The 20,786-nt window shown below is 35.6% G+C and overlaps 2 protein-coding genes across 3 annotated transcripts in view; one reads left to right on the top strand and one right to left on the bottom strand.

The window, feature by feature from the left end:
* Window positions 1-363: 363 nt before the first annotated feature.
* Window positions 364-4,815, top strand: LOC135167779 (45 kDa calcium-binding protein). The gene is made up of 5 exons (XM_064131302.1): window positions 364-777; window positions 1,483-2,004; window positions 2,426-2,689; window positions 3,171-3,355; window positions 3,658-4,815. Exons 2-5 carry the CDS (start codon window positions 1,557-1,559, stop codon window positions 3,835-3,837), a joined length of 1,077 nt encoding a protein of 358 aa, XP_063987372.1. The 5' UTR covers window positions 364-777; window positions 1,483-1,556; the 3' UTR covers window positions 3,838-4,815.
* Window positions 4,793-20,786, bottom strand: part of LOC135167778 (PDF receptor-like) — a 31,324-nt gene continuing 15,330 nt past the window's right edge. Inside the window, exons 4-15 of one of the 2 annotated variants that reach the window (XM_064131299.1) lie at window positions 14,291-14,457; window positions 12,288-12,391; window positions 11,663-11,807; window positions 11,475-11,577; window positions 10,463-10,649; window positions 10,316-10,385; window positions 10,006-10,091; window positions 9,226-9,406; window positions 8,522-8,636; window positions 8,111-8,204; window positions 6,314-6,806; window positions 4,793-5,939 (exon numbers count right to left, since the gene is read on the bottom strand). In XM_064131299.1, the coding sequence (XP_063987369.1) occupies window positions 6,794-6,806; window positions 8,111-8,204; window positions 8,522-8,636; window positions 9,226-9,406; window positions 10,006-10,091; window positions 10,316-10,385; window positions 10,463-10,649; window positions 11,475-11,577; window positions 11,663-11,807; window positions 12,288-12,391; window positions 14,291-14,457 (1,265 nt within the window). In that variant the 3' untranslated portion in view covers window positions 4,793-5,939; window positions 6,314-6,793. The remainder of the gene's footprint in view (window positions 5,940-6,313; window positions 6,807-8,110; window positions 8,205-8,521; window positions 8,637-9,225; window positions 9,407-10,005; window positions 10,092-10,315; window positions 10,386-10,462; window positions 10,650-11,474; window positions 11,578-11,662; window positions 11,808-12,287; window positions 12,392-14,290; window positions 14,458-20,786) is intronic. The other variant, XM_064131300.1, reaches the window with a different exon arrangement.

Here is a 20,786-nt window from a genome sequence, read left to right as displayed (position 1 = left end):
GAACCAGTAGAGTCACCCCCTGTTTGTGCCGGCAATGCACCATCGGTCAATGGTGATTGTTTATTTACGCGGCAATTAATAAACAATAAACGAACAAATAACCAAATTAAAAACCCCATCAGTCGCAGAACTCCCGACAAAATCACCCCTTCGTCTCCAGAAATAAAATTTTCCTCCTTTATCAGCCACCGACTGTTTATTAATTAATCTCTCGAGTCCTAAAAAAATTAATTATCTCATAAACAAAAATTTTAACACTTCGAAATTCTCCCCATGACGAACAATCGATGGGGAAGGGCTGTTCACGTAATTATTTAATTACGTCAGCTGACCCCTGGAGGCCATTTGTTGTGTTTTGGTTGAGCTGTCAGTGTGCAGGTGCACTTTGACAGAAAGATTTCTGGGAAAGTGCACATGTGTGATTCATCCAATTTCCGAAATTCGATCACCTGCCCGAGGCCAAACACGTAAAGTGGATCGAATGGGAGAAATGCAATTTAAAGTGTCTAGTGATAGTAATCCAAGAATCATTGAATCTGTGAGACTAGTGATAAGGGACATTCGAACGTCCATTAATCGGCCTTCGACGCTCAATTTACCATAAACGATCAATGAACTTTCTCCACTGAAAAAAAAAACGGAGATAAATTACTGAATAAGTCGAGTGGTCGAGAAGGAAACTCGATTTACCGGACCTTATCGACTGATAGCGAGGAAAAATTACGAGAAATAGAGAATTTTCCTTCGTTAACCCGGAAAAAATTACCAAAACTGACGGTAATTTGTGGCTAAACTCCGAAATTGAGAGTGACAGTTTTGATTTCGTTAAAAATTGACGGACTGAATGTGGTTAATTGGGTTGTCAGTTATTACTGGAGTAAATTGTCAGTTAAATTATACTGGAAATTTTAATTTTATTTTAATAAAATAAATCTTTTTCTGTTATGTTAACGAAAGAATTTAGAACCTGCGGTTTTGTTTGTTTAGAACCGCCATACAATTTTTTTTATTCGATAATTTACAGCTTTCTTGTAAGATTGGACTCACTTTCTCAATAAAGCGGAAATTTTTGTTATTATCAGATTTATTATTAAAATTTGTCCAAATTCAGTAGCGAAAGATAAAACTTCATAAATCACTTTTTCCTGCCGCTCCGTTTTTAATGTATATCTCAAAATCCAGTGGAGATATCAAAATTTTTATCTGAACCTTTTTTATAGAACTAATTAAGCACTACAACAAATGTTATAACAAAAATTTCCCTATCTCCCTTAAATACGGGGATATTTCCCAAAAACTCGACTGAAAACTGACTCAACTATTTCACCCCTTCACCACCGAATCGTCACTTCACCAAATATTTTTTACTCTCCGAAAAATATCTGCCCCGACCGTCAAAAAATTAATCATTCCTTGTCTCTTCGGGTCCCTACCACCCCACAATTATCTATAATAAACTAAAATTAATCCCTATTTTTTCAGGTAATTTTAATCCAACTTTTCCCTCCGTGTAATGCCCCTCGGAATTAATCACTTGTTCGTCTGACGACTTTACTATGCGCAAACCTGACCTCAGGTTCATTCGGCTAACCCGATGGACAATTCTGGTGCCACTCGTCATCTACGTGTGCTTTGTCTACATCAAGTACAATAACTCCATGAGACTGAAGAGCTCCAGAGGAGCTGAGGGTCACGGAATCCAGGAGCTCGTCGCCGAGGTGGATTCCGCCGTTAAATTGACGAATGACGAGAGGAGAAATGAGGCTGGCAAGAGCGATAACGGAAACGCACAGGTGATTCGCGATATCGAGGATATGGAGAATAAGGAGCATCCGAAATTGCTCCTGGAGGACGTCTTCAGGCGAGCGGATACCGATGAGAATCAGGAACTGAGTATTCAGGAGTTGTCCAAGTGGATTCATGCGAAAATTATTGATCACATTAATCGGGCTATGCGGGAAAATGTGGGGCTGTTTACGGCGATCGATGATGATCCCAGAAATGGTAAGTGAACAATAATTACGAGGGAAAATATCCAGAGAAATATTTAATACAAATGACCGCAGTACAATGAAATTTATTGGTTGAGATATTATGGAATATGTGGGTCAAACGTTTAACAGATATATATTTATTTATAAATTTATTTATATTTATATATATATTTATTACTCTAGTGATAAATATATAGAGTAATAAATATATTTATCACTCCAACTTATTATTGTAATATCAGGAAAAATTATGGGGAAATCCCCAGAGTAAAAATGATAATTCGTCGAATATGATAGACAGATGTCCTCCCTATTTTATTAAAATAGTACTAGGATAAGACGTAGGGCTATAGGATTATATTGTAGTACTAGCGTAGGTTAAAATCCGTAACATCTCAAAATTATCATATTTAATGGGTTTTTTGTGACAGGGGAAATCTCGTGGGAGGAATATCACGCCTTTTTCCTCCGATCTCATGGCTTTTCCGAGGAATATATTAGCTCGCATGACAAGAAGCATTCGCAACTACCGAGATCGCTGAAAGAAAGTATTATGAGGGATAGAGCGAGGTGGATTGAAGCAGCAAGAACTGATCCTGAAAAGCTGGCACTCGATGAATTTCTCGCTTTCACTCATCCCGAGAGCAGCCATCGGGCATTACTGCAGATGGTCGAGGATTTATTCGAAAAGTTCGGTGAGTTAGGGGAATTATAATTGGGATCTGTGTGAGAGGAGTTGCTGACAGCTGTCACATTCTCATTTTTTTAAGGAGTAAAATATAGGGGGAAAGAATTGTTAAGAAAAATTCTGGTGATAGTCCGGAAGTCGCAAAGTGCTTGCCGGAAATAAAAATTATTTTATTTATTTAATTAACATAATCTCAAGGGCCTTAATTGGTCGTGAGGATAACTATGTTGCACTGAACATTAAATGACGTCAGCTAATGATTTTTTATTTTCTAAATTTCTGAGAGAAAAGAACTGGAAAAGTGACGGAAATTTTATGGGATCGTGGGGTGAATTTTTTGGGTAAAATTACTGACGGTTCGGTAATAATTAATTTGCAATATTTTTGATGAAAAGAAATGTCGCTCCGCGATTACGTAATAATTCCGTGAATTTTCCAGTGTTTTTCTCGACGAGAATAATTGTGAAAGCTGGATTTTCATTAATTAGATCGCGACGGGGACGAGCAGTTGACTGAAAATGAATTTGCTGATTTACCGTCGGACGGAATCGGCGGGGAATTTCACGAGAATCAGAAGATCAAACCCGTCGGGGGAAGTGAGGACCGGAGACAGGAGTTTCGACATCTCATCGATAAAAATAAAGATGGACAAGCGGACAGAACCGAACTTCTGGTAATATTGCATTGAATTTAATTTTTTTCGTCTCATTTAATTTTGCAAATTTTTTTCTTCGGAGGATTTTGAGTAAAAAAATCCAAAATCTTCTAGAGAAAATATTCGTAGATTACAGAGGACAAAAGGGTTCAATACATAAAATAAATAATATAATAACTTCACTTAACAAATTTAATTTGTAGAATTTTATTTTTTTAATTAAAAAAAATGGGAACTGGTTAATCCGACGTTTTCATGAACGCTAATCATTTTTAATTGCATTTTTCTATTATTCACATTTACTTCATATCCAATTACAGATGTACATTGATCCAAGAAATCCAAGACATGCGATTCAGGAGGCGCAACATTTAATCGAAGTCTCTGATATTAATCATGACAGAATGCTGAGTTTGTCGGAGGTGTTGAGTAAAATGGATTTATTCCTCGACAGCAAAATGGTCGACACTGAGAAGAGTTTCCACGACGAATTTCGATGAGACATGATCAAATAAAATCAGTCGGGAGCGTGAAAAACTTTTTCTAGGATTTTTCGTGGGGGGAATGTCAATGGGAACTGAATATTTTCGGGTGAAGAGATGAAACGAGTTGAGTAGATTCAGCTTGAGGATAAGTTTTCCAGAAAAATTAGCGTATGCTAAAGTGATGGTGAAATACTTCTGCACAACGAGTTCTGAACTGCGAAAGAAGGGGTTTTACGTTATCCTTGAATTTAAAGATGTGGAGAAGGTCGAGGTATATAAACGAAAGACGTAATAAAATGTGTCTAGATTTTTCAAAAAAATCATTTTGAAACTCTATTGGAATTTGGCAAAAAATCTAAATTTTGTTCGAAGATTCTTTGTAGATGTTATTATTATTTTTATTATTATTAAGTTGAGGCCTCTGAGAGGTAATGAGAGATTGATTACAGTGAGGGGCAAATGACAAAGGCCTTTGCACTTACAATTGAATAAAAATAAAATGGAAAAAATTTTAAAAAATATTTTCGAATCGAATATACTTTATATTTAATTGAAGTATGTTCGGTCTTCTAGGGAAAAAAACTTGAAAAATGTGAAGATGCCGGTAATAACCCTTTAACTATTCTCTTCATTCGTTAATATTTGGAAAATAACAAATTAAATAGGGACTCACTACTCGGGCAATATTGAAAATATTTCTTTGATTTGCACTTGTGTTCCCCTGACGAATCTCGTTTCACCCACTTCAGCCCATTCCAGATTTTGAGCTTTTTTAAAAACATGTCTGTGATAATTTCTACTTAATTTAAAGTAGACAATTAAGTTGTATTCAGCGAAAAATCACATGCTCGATAGTACTATCACTAAAAAATATTGGAACCTCTACTTAATATTAATATCTGCCTACGATAATTAATGCTCGTATACATTAAAATGTAGACCATCCAAATGGGATTGATTGATAACGCAATAAATGTTTGCATACTTTATTTACATTTCGAGGAAATCATTGACGTCTATAAAATTGAGAAACTTGAGGATTATGAAAAGTCCAGGTGATTCGTGGATTCTATTGGGAAAAGGTCGGTGTTTATCCCACACTCGACGACACTGAAAACCATTTACGTATCAGACAATTCCGTAGGAAAGCTCTCTCGCTTTCTCTAAGAATTATAAATTTTTCTCATAACTTCGAACAAATAAATAGATTTTCATTTTAAACAATTTTATTTCCCTTATGCATCCGGTTAAAAACATTGCAACCGACGTATTTTTGCAATCCAATTCCCAAAAATCATTTTTTGGGAGAAAATTATTTTTCTCATACTTTCGGAAATACATGTTTAATTTTTTAAATTATATTTTCCGAATAACAACAACCACTGGAGAATTGTTTTTACCACAAGACAATCAATATATTTTGCAATGCGTTTTTGGATAAAATTTTTATAACGACATATTTTCAATTAACTTCACAACTCATCCAATTTAAAATCGTCCCAATAATAATTCAAAAAGAAAATTCCAACTCCAGAAAATCTATAGAATTTTTAATAGATTTCGTCCACAGAATTATCGATGCGTATTCTTATAATCTAATATAGTATCGAACGACAATCGTAATATTAATTTAGCACCTGAAAAAATACACTCAATATTAATATGCAATATCTAGGCATTTAATCACATGAATTTCTTCCCCCAGCGTACCATTATTCCCTCATTCACTTCATGAATATTTTCACACTCATCACACGGAAAATCCAACTCGTATTATACAATTACAATAAATAGGCGTATAAATTTCCATCATGTTGTGGAAAAAAAAAATCACAATGAAAGCTCCAGCTAGTCGTTTTGAAAACATGAGGGAATATGTATCCCTCGGGGTGCTTTATTCTCGAGTATTGTGTGTTATACTTCACTTCACCCTGTGGTGCCTCATTACCTCGTCAGCAGGTATGAGTCTATGCGGCATTACTCTACGATCAAATTCCCTCTTCTTGTTACAAATGAATCACACTGACAAAAGCCGACATGGTTTCCTTTCTCGTGGAATTCTTGGATTTTTTATGATGGGGGAAGTACCGCTTGAGGACTTTCAACCGCTTCATTCTCTGTAACAAAAATGTTCCTTAATCAATAAATTAATCTTTCATTTTTCCCCCGAAAAAAAAAATCAAAGGGCAACTGTATAGAACGGCCTCACCCCCAGCAAACTTCAATTTATTTATCTCATGGGGAATAGATTATTAATTAATTTTAAAGAATAGGAAATTCGTGGAAAATCCAGGAGACTCTCAAGGGTTAATTAGAAGAATTGACAGTCAATTGAATAAATAACACAATTAAAAATTTTTTAAAACATTAAATTGAATGGATTCAGCATAATTGTCAGGAGCAAGAAGCTACTGTTGAACTTCTTTAGAAAAATTGAAAACATCTTCAAAGAAGCGAAAATGTCCGATGCACTTCACTAAAATCCACTTGCCATGTTCAATTGTACAGTTTAATCGTTCAACTGGATTGGTCCATTATGTCATTCAATACTTGGAAATTGTTTTTTGATGGCTGTACCCCACTCTGAAGTACTCCCTCCCATCAGGTGATTGCACTGAAGCATTTGAAAAATTCCTATCGATGGAGTCTACTCCCCAACATAATCACGATACTCATGAAAGGCCATTGCAAAAGTCTCGAAGAAATTTAGTTTCTCATCTTCACGACGATCCTCTCGATCCAGGAATGAGTAATGATTCTATTCTTGTCTGTACGATGGTGTGTTTGATGCTCCGAATATTCTATCAGTTCTGTTCTGGATCCTCTGTGGTACATGTGTATTCGACGTGAGACATATCTCGTGAATTATGATTCTTTTGTTCAGTTATTGTTGTTCAGTTTTTTTTTTTGAGGTAATTGGTCAATAGGCTGGTCTCTCCTTGGCGATGTTATTCCGCCAGAACCACCAAGGTCAAACTGTTGTTCTAGAACATTGAGAATAAGTTGTATAATTATTTTAGGGAAAGTAAAAAATACTGGAAATGTTGAAAGTTTCGTAAATATCAAGCTCATAAATAAATTATTAATTCTATGCTATACTAAATTGGACGAACATATCGCAGGTACCTATATATCATTTAATAAATTATCTACATTAATTATGGATAATTATAATATCTTTATATGATGTGGGATATATGTATGTTAGGTACGTGTGACAATTTCGTACAATTTAATAGAATAAAAAATCATAAAATTCCAGATTTCACTGAAAATTTAATGCAATTCGATACCGAGAATTTATACTAAATTGCAAAGCCAATTAATTAGATAATGGCGGTCTTCGTGGCGTTAAACAAAAGAAAATTAACCGGTTTTTCGTTGCGATGGTCAACTTACCAACGCGGCCATCGCTGCTACCCACTGCCCCACACAGCCGGGTTGATTCCGTTTAATATTCTGGAATTTTACTGAATTTTCAGTGAAACCTGAAGTTTCATAATTTAACCACAAAATCGCATTCAATGTTACTGTCCTGAAAATCATCGATCAACCCCCCACGAAATTTCATATTTTTTCTAGTGCGCGAGGAGAACGAACCCGACTGTTGGGTAATTTTCCGGAAACGATCAAGTAACTTTTACTAAACACGTGAAATGCTTTACTAACCGTAATTAACAATATTAATTTATTGAGTAATTTTATTAATTAATACATCGAGGAATTTTTATCTGAATCTTCTGAAAAAAAATTACGATATTGTCCTGTTAAATTTCCCCCTCGACTTCGTAATCGGTGAACTGCCCTCGTCGGCCGAGCCTCGGCTCACTGTCGGCCATTTCCCATTTGCTACCCGAGTGAGGGTTTCGTTATTTTTATTAAATATTTATCTCGTTCATTCAAAAATCCCAGGAACATAATTTTCCATAAATTAATTTAGCGAACGGTTTTGTGACGTCGAGACAGATGTCTCACTGGTCTGACTGTTCCAATTAACTAATTATAACCTCATTACCTTCCGTCTCCGGGTAATCCACACTCAAAAATGGAATTACCTTCGTCATGTCAGGGTAATAATTCCAAATTAATTAAGTTCGTATTGTTCGCGAGATATTCAAGCTTCTCACACTTTCAAGGCAGTCACAGTGAAACATGGCTTTATGGCTTAAATAACTTTCTCGAGATGAAAAAAAACATCATCTGCAGATATTTGAATGGCGTGCAATTCAATTTCTTTAAGCACCCATTAAAGAATGCAAAATGCATCCTTCCGGACTATTGGACTCACTCAGCGGGTTGATCAGGGGGTGGAGTGTTCCTACCGCGACAGCACAGGCGTAACCATCCACTGGGTCGCAATTCCCTGGGTTCCATTTCAACCACTGGAGAAATAATAAATTTTTTTATCCTGACGAGCCATTTCTCCTGACATTTCTGCGATTTTTATTCGTTTTTACATTCGATAACACGATCCAATGGGATTAGTTTATCGTGAATATTGTTTTTGTTAGAAGCACAAGATTTTTTAGAAATATGCACCAGAAATATTTATAGAGCCGATAATTTGAAGGAAAAATTAGTGGAGTCGCGAAGAAAATGGGGAAATGAAAAAAATTATCTTTTGAAATTAGGTCATTGGATAAAATGTTTAGAATTGCTGATTATTTATGGAAATTAACTGGTATAATTGGGTAAATACCTGATGCTATTCGCTGTGGCTGACAGGTACTGAATGTCGACTGTCGGCGCGAGTGTCGTTCAGCCGCTCTCAACGACACGTACCGGGACATTGTTTTGTTCAGAGCGAGTCTCACCTGAAATTAGGAAATTATTAATATTAATTTTTTTTTCCACTAAATATCTTCCAAAAATCCTCAGGAGAATTGCAGATCAGTTCTGGAATTTATTCGGAGTGTTCCACAATTTTTATTAATTTATTCTATAAAAAATTGCAATCAAAATCGCAAATACGAAAGATCACCCCCGTAATCGGTAATCGCACTCGAGTTTTGTAATTTTTACTGAATATTTCCCTAATTTACATAATTTTTCCAGAATTTTAATAAAATGCAACTGAAAATCCGAAGAAAATTCTCTTTTTTTTTTCGTTTTCTTTCATTTATTTAATAACTTGATGGCATTCACGTCATTTCAACTGCACGAATTCCCACATAATTAATCTTAACGAGATGTGAAATTGAGGCATAACGATGGCCGTGTTCAGATATAAATGCGATGCAGTTTATAAAGTTGATCTCCAGTCTTGTGAATATTCCATTACACATTCCATTGCATGCCATAATTATGGGAAGAAAGAGAATGAGCGCTATTGTTTGCATACTCGGGGCTTATTCTTGTTGATTTTTTCACCAATTATAATACATGTCCCATGGAAAAACATACCTCGCCGTTGAGAAAGCAGTACAGTGTGGCGATGAAAACCCCTTGAAATGATGTTAAAAAATGAGTGGTGTACGACCAGAGGGCAAACCACATCGTCTCTTCGAGTGGAACACCCGCCATTGATATCAAATTAGTGATACCCAGGAGTGGAAGCAATACCACTGCAGCTTTCACCGCTTTTCTGAGAACATAATCGATTTTTTTAAAATTCCTCCTCTTCAAAGGCAAAACGAGAAAAGAGTTCATTCGCAGTCCAGTTTTTGGGCCCTATCTCCGAAACGGAGAAAGATAGCGACATTTTTATAATAACATCTTCTGTAGAACTCGATCCGCCCCACAAAAAAGGTTCTAATAAAAATTTTGCTATCCCTCCTAGATTTCGAGATATTTCCGAAAAACTGAACGTGTCAAAAGTGGGGAATCTCGATTTAACGATTCGGTGTTGAAATGAAAATTAAATTGTTTTAATATTAAATATTTAATATTTTAATTAAAATAAGTGACTAGTTATAAGTTTGTTGTAACAAATCACTTAAAAATAACTAAATAAAATGAGGATTTGTCGGGTATGACCAATATTTTAAGTGATCGATCTCAATATTATCTCAGGGCAAACAGATTTTGAAAATAAGTCTAGTTTTATTTCCTTGAAAAATGAAAACAGAAACAGTAAAAAAACTATGGCAGAAAGGTTTATCAGGCCCATGAGCCCTTCGTACATATAACGTATTGGCCAACACTCGAAATTGCTATTAAATGTGATGTTTTGAAATTAATTACCGGACTTGTTCGGTTTCACTGCTGTGGCTCTGTCGCAATTTTACAACCAGCACTCGTACAATATTCATCAGGAATAAGAAATTGAGCTGTAAAGATGTCAATAATCGCCTGAGGATTATATATTTAAGAAAATAACATAGACAGCAGTAAAAATCACTGATTACTAATTTTATTATAAAATTTTTTCCGAGTAAAAGTTCCAAAAGTAATTGAAAAAAACTGACAAAATTTATCCCATTTTTTCTCATTCAATAAATCATTTTTATTCAGTAAAATAATAATAATAATATCTCTGACTGCATAAATTTACCAATACGACTGCCATTCTCGGTCCCTCCAAAATCCAAAAGTACACAGAGAGATTGTACCCCCACCAGCATCTGAAACCAACAACCATCATCATTATAAATAATCAGTAAATGCTTTTGACGATTGACGATATGTTGCATGTACTTACTTCAACGGATGATAATAGAATGCAGTCACAATAGCCCATGCAAAAGTCATCACAGCTGGAAATCCCCATCCGACTAATCGATACATTCGGTAGTAAGAAGTTTCGTGGAATACAGTCACTGGAAGATATCCCGAGAGATGTCCATTGTGTGCAGTAGTTGGAGGAGAAAATCGAGAGGCAAACCATTCTATGTATTAGGAACAGAATGATATATCCCTCTCCACAAGTTAATTACAAAATAATCAGATCGAAACCGGTAATGAGTCATTTGTGCTTCCAGGTGTCTATAAAAACTGAGGAATTCAGAGAAAACGCAAAAAGCTTCCGTGAGCTTACGACATCAAATCTGAAGGAAGAAACTGATGTTGATAATTATCGACTCGATTTTTTTTTCGATAAAATATCGATTAGACTATTTTTTTGATGCGAGGTGAATTTACTGTGTGGGATCTTTGATCCACAGAAATAATGAAATCAGCAAAAACTTTTTGAGATGAAAATTCTTGAGAATAAAAAATAAACTGTAAAGATATTGAGATAAAATTGGAGAAGAAGATGACGAAAATCATTAACGATTTTTTAGAATTAAAAATCAATTAGAAGTGTTAATTGAAAATCATAAGTTTGTGAAGTAATTTTCACTGATTGTTGAAACTTTAGAAAAACGTGAGGCAATAATTATCAGCATCAAATTTTTTCGCTTCCACTTCAGACGTAGATCAATCAAACTCATCAACTTATCAACGTGAGTGACTCGAGATCGAATAAAAATTCCCATCAGATGCCCTCCCCCCCCACAATATTTACCTCCCCCTCCCTAAAATCAATCTCCACCATTATTTCGCAGAAAGACAATGTGAATTCATCAACCGTACGTGAAACTAGAACATGACTATTATTTTAAAATTCTTTTGATACTTCGTCGCATCGTAAAATTCATAAAGTCGGTGAGATATTTGGGAGAAGATTAAACGCGACGCAAAGGCGGTGGAAATAAAGAGAAAATACTCACCGGTTACCATGTTATGGAGAAAAAATCCTTCTATGAACATCCACATGAACATTGCAGTCCTGGCGTATTCAAGGAGCACATAGCTCGCTTCACACAGAACAGGCTGGAAAGAGTATTACGAAATTTAATGGTACGAGTGTACAGCACTCGCTTGACATTTTTTTTACTACTTTACGACAAAAACTCACCGTATTATTTATACCCTGTTGAGAACCAACCACATCAGTCTTTACGAATGCCTGATCGATGTAGAGGGTTAGGCGTATTACAACTTGAATAACCATCGCTACGAATAGATTTTTATGAATACGAGTTCGGGTGTTTCTGAGTGACCTATTAAGAAATTAATTGAACTTCAGTTAATCATAAAATTTATTGGAAATCGATGGTAAATGGTAGATGAAATTCCATTCAACTTCTACAGACAATAAAAAAATTTATATGAGACGAATGAGTAAAACAAATGTGAATATGCGGAGAGAAATAAGGAATGGCCGACAGTGGGCCGAGACTCGGCCGACTGTTGGCCGACCGTCGGCCGACTGTCGGCGATGCTTCCTTTCGGACTAAAGTACACATGTTGGTTAAGCACATGGGGAGAGAAAAATTTAGTAGAAAATACTGAATATAATCGTCTTCAAGTTTATCGGCTGTTCGGTAGCATTTTCATAATTTTTTGATTTATAAAACGAAAATAAGGAAAATTATGGATCTTGCGCCATGGTGTGACGGATTGAGGCCTAAATTAATTAATTAATGGCTCGTTTTTCATTTAAATATGTCCCCAAATTAGCATTTTACCCGATTACTCACCGAAATCGGCAGAATATCACTAACGAAATAAGTAGCGCTGTCAACGATACACTTAATCCAACGAATTCAAGCGATCGCGTCTTCTCAGCGATATCTAATTTCACCTGAAAGCAATTAACAAATTGAATATCCCCCGACAAGTCAGACACTCTCAACGAGTTTAACTACTGAAACACAAGTCGTGTCACTGAAATGCAGTTGACTGAATGATAAAAATGTCAGTCCATTTGACAAGGGAACGACGGACCAGAGACGAGGGCTCCTGGTCTGTTGTGGAATGTTTTTGGGTGAAGTTATAACTGGGCGAAACAATCGGAATAGTTTAGGTAAAGGGCTCGTTGAGGGAACCTTCGAACTGGGTCGTTTGTTGATAGGAGACGATCTATGTATTTTCAACTTCAATGTCTGCACATATCGTCGACCTCTCTACTGAAAGAGGAGAATGAGGAAAATCTTCGGTACAAAAGTGAAATTTCCAGTGCTCGATCCATCTGTCGTGGGCATCTGATGTTTTCCGTTGTTTCGAGACCACTTGATTGATGTAACATTCGATCCACCTGAATGAGTTCGCCATTGAAAATTATTAGGAGAGAAATTGTTTCATTCAAAGAAAACTAGTCGCTCCTATTATTTACTTTCCACGGTATAATTTGAATGAGAAATTATTTTTATTATTTTATGAGTGAAGAAGATCGATAGAATGAGACTAAGTTGCAGGATTCATTAATTTTTAATAAAGTTAATTATGTCATTATGTTAATTAAAATAATTATTCAATTAGCTTAACTATTTTAATTACAATAATTATTCTGTTATTTTAATTGATTGTGGAGGGTAGATCGAGACTGTCGGTGTCGTCTAGTCTCGAGAATGTCTACGATTTTTTTTATTAACAATTAATGATGAGAGTTTCAGAAAGAAATTAATTACGAAATTAATAATTTTAGAGGGGAAATGAAATTATGATTGATATTCCAATACGAAGTAGTAAGTAATGATTATTTATAATGATAGATATCAGAGCTAATTATTCAGTGAAAAAGTTTTTAAATTTTTTAATTTGTTACTTCGATAATATTTTTTTAAAAATCCGGAGCGAGTGTGTTTTTTTAAATAATTTTTCTGGTTTTTTTTAGCGCAATCGAAAGGAATATTAACTTTTTTGTAAATATTTCCGCAAGAAGATAAAAGTAGAAAAAATTAGGGCATTCGGTAGGAAATTATATTGCGATTTTTATGAACAATTTCATTATTTTTTCGTTTATTCCCCTCTTCGACCCAGTTTCCGCCCCTGTGAGGCCTTGAGATCAGTAAAGCTCAATAAATATTCTTTTCTTGAAAAATCATGTGGCAAAGGCAAATACATAAAGGCGCACCGCTTATCCTTCAATTTTTTTATCAGTTCATTTTAGTTGTTAAATGGGAAACTGAATGGAAATAAAGCTTTGATAAAAAAATCGCCTGAAGCTTAAAATTCTCTGATGCTGGGGGGCATCAGTTGCATTTTCCGCCACCCACATGAACATAGTTTATGGCATTTCCGTCTCATCCCACGTGGAATCAATAGATTGAAGATAAAAGCTTAGGATTTTTTGCGGTTTAATGACAGCATAAATAAAAATAATGTGGTACCATAATATTTATCGACACGAGAGGTGAGAATTTATTCAAATAGAGACACGTGGAAGTGGATGAATACAACAGTTTTATGGTTAATGTCGCTCCTGGTCAGAGAAATTGAAGATAGAAGTGGCCGATGTCGGGTTTAAGTCGGGGGGTTTTCTTTCATATTCGCGGATTCGATATTTTCAGTTTTTCATAGTAAAAAAAAATTATGATGGGGGGAAATCGATGGAAAATTATGGTGGGAGGAAATTCGATGGAAAATTATGTTGGGGGGAAATCGATGAGAAATTATGGCAGGGGAAATCGATGATTAATTAGATATTAAAAATCTCAGAATTTTTATTCGATGAAAGTTTGATTAATTCGCATTTACCCACCTTGGCAGCTTCTTCATTTCCAACGTTAAGTTTTCGCATGAGTAACCGGGTTTCTGGGGTGAAACATGGCGTATAATTGGTCCAACCATTGGGGTGATCTCGTTCACTGGGGGTGCCATTACGCCCCTCCCATCGTCCGTCCTCACTGCATCGTCTCTCCGCAAATTCTGTAAATTAACATCACATGTCTAAAATATTTAAAAATTGAGGGAGGGGGAGGGGTGTGAATGCTTGCAACCCTTCCAGGTCTGTTCGAATGTTTCAAACTCATCAACCATTTTTTATAAACGGAGAGAAAAATTCAGGAGAAATTACCGGACCGTTTGGTACAATCTCTCGATTTTTTCGTAAAAGTTAATTAACTGTTTGTGTTAAAAAAGTTTTATTTCCTCCAGTAGTTTTTTTATTAGAAAAATATCTACAAAATATTTATAAAATTTACGTTTGTGTTTTCTGGGTGAGATTAAATATGTTTGACATTTCAATGAGAAGAAGGAAGTGCCTCACAAGTAAATAATATGATAGATCGCACGTCCGACGTAGACATTTGCATCCATAATCGTTTTCCTGGAACGTGTGCTGTATAAATAGATTCTCTCGAGCGAGTTTGTCACTCAAAGAAACTCGAGAAATAAGTTCTGGGTAATTTTAAGGGAATTTGCATGAATTCGCGCTGATCTGATCGTAGGACGACGTTGAATGCACATTGACACAATGGAGGTGTTTTCAAAAGCTGCGATTCGATTGCCATTTTTATCTGAGATAGTAATGTCAGGGCTGCGTCATGAGAAATTTATGATCCCCTACAACTTTCAAATCATTGAATCCCTAGAGCTTTGGGTTTCCCTTAAACATATGGCATCACTTTGACCCAGTTAACAATTTTGCTTCCCTAATCTGTCGGATTTACACGGGAGGAAGAATCATTTTCGCAAGTGAATCTCGGGTGTCTTCAGACCGACTCACACTATTGAAGTATTTTACCGATGTGATATGGTAATTTTTTCCGTAATTTAATTATTTTTCTGTTGAAAAATAAAAAGGTAAAAATCAGAATTTAATAGATTTTTATTCAAATGATTTGACACTTCGAAAAAAATATAATTTTGTTAATCAAATATTTTTCTGATAAGAATTTTAAGTGAATTTTCGAATGGGAAAAATTTTTTTTTGCTAAATGTCAATTTACTTGAGAAAAATATTTATTTTTTCAATTTTTCAGTTCTGAAATCGAATAATTTCCTGACAATTCTCATTAGATTTGATTTACGTGACTTATGTTGCTCTAGAACATGATAATGTTAATTATAACGTTGAGTAAACTCCTGCAATAATTACGAGTATTAAATAATTCATCGAAATGAATTTCTCAAGAAAATCAGAACTTTAGAAAAACGAAATAATTATCAATGGAGTTCATTCAAGGTCACGTACAAAATACTCATCCTCTCGAGTAATATGATTATCATAATTAAAATCTAAGTCAATCCCCATCGGGAGTGATGAGACCGAAGAAATACAATTTTGAAAAAATCAATATTTCCCGGAAGTTAACGAACATTTGGCGAAAATAATTTTCTTTCTCCCTGTAACTCCACTCGAGGAGTTTGGCCTCAGTATCGATGAATATACCGTCATTTCGCAGTTCACATGGTTGTGCATTCATACACTCGTTTTATGGAGTGGGCATCGTGCACTATCGAACAATCGGCGCTCACCACTTTCTCAAAATGGGTCGAGTAGCTCATGTAACCGTAATACGAGTCATTCTTCAATGGACACTCATTGTATCCACTGACTTTCTCATTGTCGCCATGGTCAAAGGTGAGGGTGGAATTTTTTTAAGTTTCATTTTGTGATGGTTGAAGTGCTGGTAATGATTGTTCGTTTGAATATTCCTGGGATCGTGGGGGGGAGGATATTGGATGTGAGTGAGGAAAAAAAAAATTTTTGTTAAATATCTATTTACTTCAGGGAAATATTTATTTTTTCACAATTGTGTTTCTTCGGTTTGATCACTCCCATATCATATTACTCTAGGGGGTGAGTATTTTGCACGTGACCTTGAGTGAACTCCATTGATAATTATTTCGTTTTTCTAAAGTTCAGATTTTTTTGAGAGAATAATTTAATACTCGTAATTATTGTAGGAGTTTACTCAACGTTACAATTAACATAATCTGTTATAATTAACATGTTCCAGAACAATATAAGTCACGTAATTAAAATGTAATCAAAATTGTCAGGGAGTTACTCGATTTTAGAACTGAAAAATAGAAAAAATTAATATTTTTTTCAAGCAAATGGATATGACAAAAATAATTTTTTTACTGAACAATATTCAGGAAAATTGAGGGAACATTTATCAATTTTTTAAAAAAGTGCACAACTGTTCCACCATTTTTACCGAATATTATTTTTAACTGGCAAATTGTGGAACAGCCGCGTAATTTTCAAAGAATTTTTCTCTCCATGGAGAGGATGTTCAAGTGGAACAGTCATTCCGCGGTAATTCATTCCCGCTGAACCGCATTCCGGGAATATTTGCGGGAAGGAAGGACGATATTCGGTAATTGCAGATAATCACTCGATTGAGAATTAATTTTGCGTGGTTATCGTTGTTGGATTTTGAGCGGAGTCAGGCCCGCAAAATATTCCCGTTGATTCCCGAGGACTATCAAGTGGATAGTCCTATCGGAGGCGCAAATTTCGGGGATTTTTTTTTTCACCTCGATCTCGTAACGTTCCGTATTTGATGAATGACGTTCCATACCGGTCCGATCGACCGAGAAGAGTGACTCTGTCGCATTGTCAGATTGAAATTTCACTTCTATTTTTATTCTATCCCGAAAAACGACAGATGCGAGTCATACAGCCGATGGACTTTAGTTGTGCTACATTCGACTGAAGTCGATACGTCTGAAACGCGCGGGATGTGTCGCTTTGTGTCGGTGAAAAAGAGTTAAAAGTGTAATAGTTGGTAGAACGATTTCATTGTGGGCGATAGCCCATTCGGATATCCTGAAATACGATTGAAGTTTCGAATTCTATTTTGTCGTGTGGGGTAAAGAAATAGAAAATATCTGGTTCAATGACGTTCCAGTATCATTTTACCGATCACGAGAGCGAGCGCGTTCTGTAATTATAAAAATTATCATTGAAAATTAAATAAAACTATTTATTTTTTTTTCTAATTAAATAAAATTCTTTATTTAATTAGAAATAAATAAATTATTTAGTTTAATTAACACAGAATTCAATAGACACATCGATAGTACCAATGTTTACCCCTTTTGTAATAGGACAGTCCGAATTTTCGATGTTTCACTTCCCCCAGACCCAATTTTAAATAATTCCAAAACATCCCTTCGAAAATAAAAAACAGTGATAAACATTTTCTGCAAAAAATAACAAGAAAAAATAATTACTCACGTAATTGTGGACTGAAGAATAATTTCAATATTTTTTATATAAAATCATCATAAAAAACGAGAGACAGAAATCAAATTTTATTATTATTACTCCTAAAAATTTACGCCTTCGTAAATTTGACGGAACTTATTCATAAAATTCCAGGTAATTTTCTCTCAATCCACAGATTAATTAAACTAATTTGTAACCACTCTAAAATATTTAACCCATCCTAATTAATAACATAAATAAACCTCTGCACTCGACGTGTCTATTTATATCTCCACGACTCGTACCTCGTATCTCAGGAAAAAATGTGAGTTTAAAGGCGAACCATTAGAATATCACAACAACCGTACCACCGTCATCCAGGAACCCGGGATAATATGAAATTCGAAGCCCCTTCGGCAATCACCGGAGTATCACACGCAGTCTCATATTTTTCCAATGATGTTGCAGTTTTTCCCCCGAAGAATTGCTACGTGAATCATTAGCTGGGAGGCTTGAAAATTCTGGAGGTGGATCTGGTGTCTCTTCGAAGGGTAGAAAAGAAAACGAGGTGAATATACAGCGCACTTGGAGTAGGCCAAACAAAGGGAGAACACTTGGCTCGCCTCCTCTCGTTTTGCATACAGTACAGTGTCTGCTTCGTTCCCCCGTTGAAATTCTTTGCAAAATTTTCTCGTACGAGTGACACTCATTTTTTCGCCGAAAATTACACGTTAAATTTTCAAATACTGATGGCACCCTGGCGGCGCGAAAGTACGTCCGATTGCCGTGACCTTCGGGGGTGAGGGGAGCGGGGGGTGTTCAGGGGTTTCAATATCTTGGGAGGGCACTGTCAAGGGCAGACGACACGGGTGAATGAGATTTTTTGGCGGGACGTGACGGGGAGGAAACTCGCGAATTACAGTTGTAGAGATTATTGGAAATGAGGGGGTGGGGTAATTAGGATATGAGGGTTTTTCGGGTGATTGAAGGGGATGAGACAGTTTCTGAGTCGATTCCGGGTGTTTGGTTCCCGGAAAATCGTCTCTGGGGAGAATTATTCTGCGGAAAAGTTCTCCGCGGGAAATTTTTTATCAGGAAAATTTTTCCAGGAAAAATCCTGCCTGAAAAATCATGGAAATCAATTTTCTTTTTTGGAAATTGGTCTCGGGAAAATTATCCTTCAGCAAAATAATTGTTCCATGTAAAATCCTTCCTCATAAAATCCTTCAGGAAAATAATTATTCCATGTAAAATCCTTTCTCATAAAATTGTTTTCCAAAAATCATGAAAATCAATTTTCTCCCCCAGGAAAATTGTTCTCGGGGGGAGAAAGTTTCCCGGAAAATTGTTCTCGGAGGGAGAAAATTGTTTCCGGGAAAATGATCCTCCAGGAAAATAATTTTTCCATGTAAAACCCTTTCTCATAAAATTGTTTTCCAAAAATCATCAAAATCAATTTTCTTCCCTGGAAAATCATTTCCCGGGAACGTGAAAATTATTTACCACATTCTTATAGTTAAATCTTCCATGTTCTAATAATCTCTGCCATTTCCCTTCCTCCGCATATCGTGATAATAGCTGTTTCCGACTTAGTCCGAGCGAGCACTGTAAGGACGATCATCTCGTTATTAATTCAGCAGGACATTCGCGCGGATCTAATGGACGAAGCTCAGTGCAATTTTTATTGTATCCTCATGGCTTTGACGAAGCTTGCGTTCAATAAACGTTCCACACAATAATCTGTCACTTGGGTGACTGTTCGATAATGGAATATCCGGGTTTTCCTGCACTCCAGCCGATATATCGATACTAATCAACGTTTTTCCAACTTTCCGGAGGAATTCCGACCTCCTCAAGTCCTTTGTAAAATTCCCAAATCTCTTTTTTAAAACATCTCATTAATTAATTCACTAATTTTAAACCACCGCGATCAATCGCGAAGTGAATAACGCGAGTGATTGACATTTATCGAACGACGTTATCGATATCTCATCGAGATTTCGCTATAATACGCTCAGTTGTGACAAAAACGAGAAAGAATTTTTTTAAAAATCGTTATTTGACTGCGTTCGGTCGGGGCCGATTATATCGTTCGATTTCGTATTGGAAAATTTCGCATCTCCATTAATCGAACGTCGTGATGGGGTCAACTACTAGTCTATGTGTCGGGAATATTTTTCCCCCGGAAATAACGCGCCTCCAATCCACTTCATAAAGTCCATTTATGTTCGTAAATTCGCAATTTGCTGGGGAATTATTTTTCTGGTTTAATTCACGTCCTTATGAATGTGACGACATGTAAAAACAACGTGGGAACGACTGAACGACGGGAAAATCCACTTGACATCGATAGTGAACGTGTGATGGAAAAAAATTCCCTTGTTTACTAGAAAATTTTAAGCACCTGAATGACCGAACGACTTTGTTGTTTTTTTACCTCGTAATTTTCTTGGAAAATGATGTTTTCCCGGTTTCATTAACATTGTTATGGGTTCGCATGGAGTGGCAAGTAGTGGGATCATAGCTCCAGAGTAATGAAATAAAAAATTTATGATGAAAAACATGGAAATAAATTTTTCAGACAAATTCCGCTGTTAACACTAGAACGAACGCGCTGGAAAATTTGTTGAGGCGAACGTGAATTTTTTTTTATTGTGCAATATTTTTCGAGAAACCCCCCTAAACATCATCGAAAAATCCCAGAGAATTGACTTCAACAGCTCCAGAATTTTTCCAACAGGCAATATTGAAAAAATATTTATCAACTATTAACAAACACAAACGTTAACGAAATTTTTTATCACTAATGACAAATCCTTTCTGTCAACATTCCAAATACAATTTCAAACTTGTTATATTTATTACTTGTTAATTACTTTTATTTAATGTTTTTGTTTCACTTCATTTTATTTCGTTTTTCATTTTTTTTGCAGTTTTTTATTACAAAATAGATTGACAATGATTGATTGCTTCAATTATTGACATTTTATTCGTTCTATTGATCAATTGATTCAATTGTTTTGCGACTGCGAAGTTATTTTGTTTCCAAATCCATTCAACAGTGAGAGGTTCACAAAAAAAATTCCTGCAGTTT

This window comes from Diachasmimorpha longicaudata, chromosome 12 (genome assembly GCF_034640455.1).
Source record: "Diachasmimorpha longicaudata isolate KC_UGA_2023 chromosome 12, iyDiaLong2, whole genome shotgun sequence".
NCBI lineage: Eukaryota > Metazoa > Arthropoda > Insecta > Hymenoptera > Braconidae > Diachasmimorpha > Diachasmimorpha longicaudata.
The sequence above is the reverse complement of the archived record's forward strand: the minus strand, read 5'-3'. Positions and strand labels throughout refer to the sequence as shown.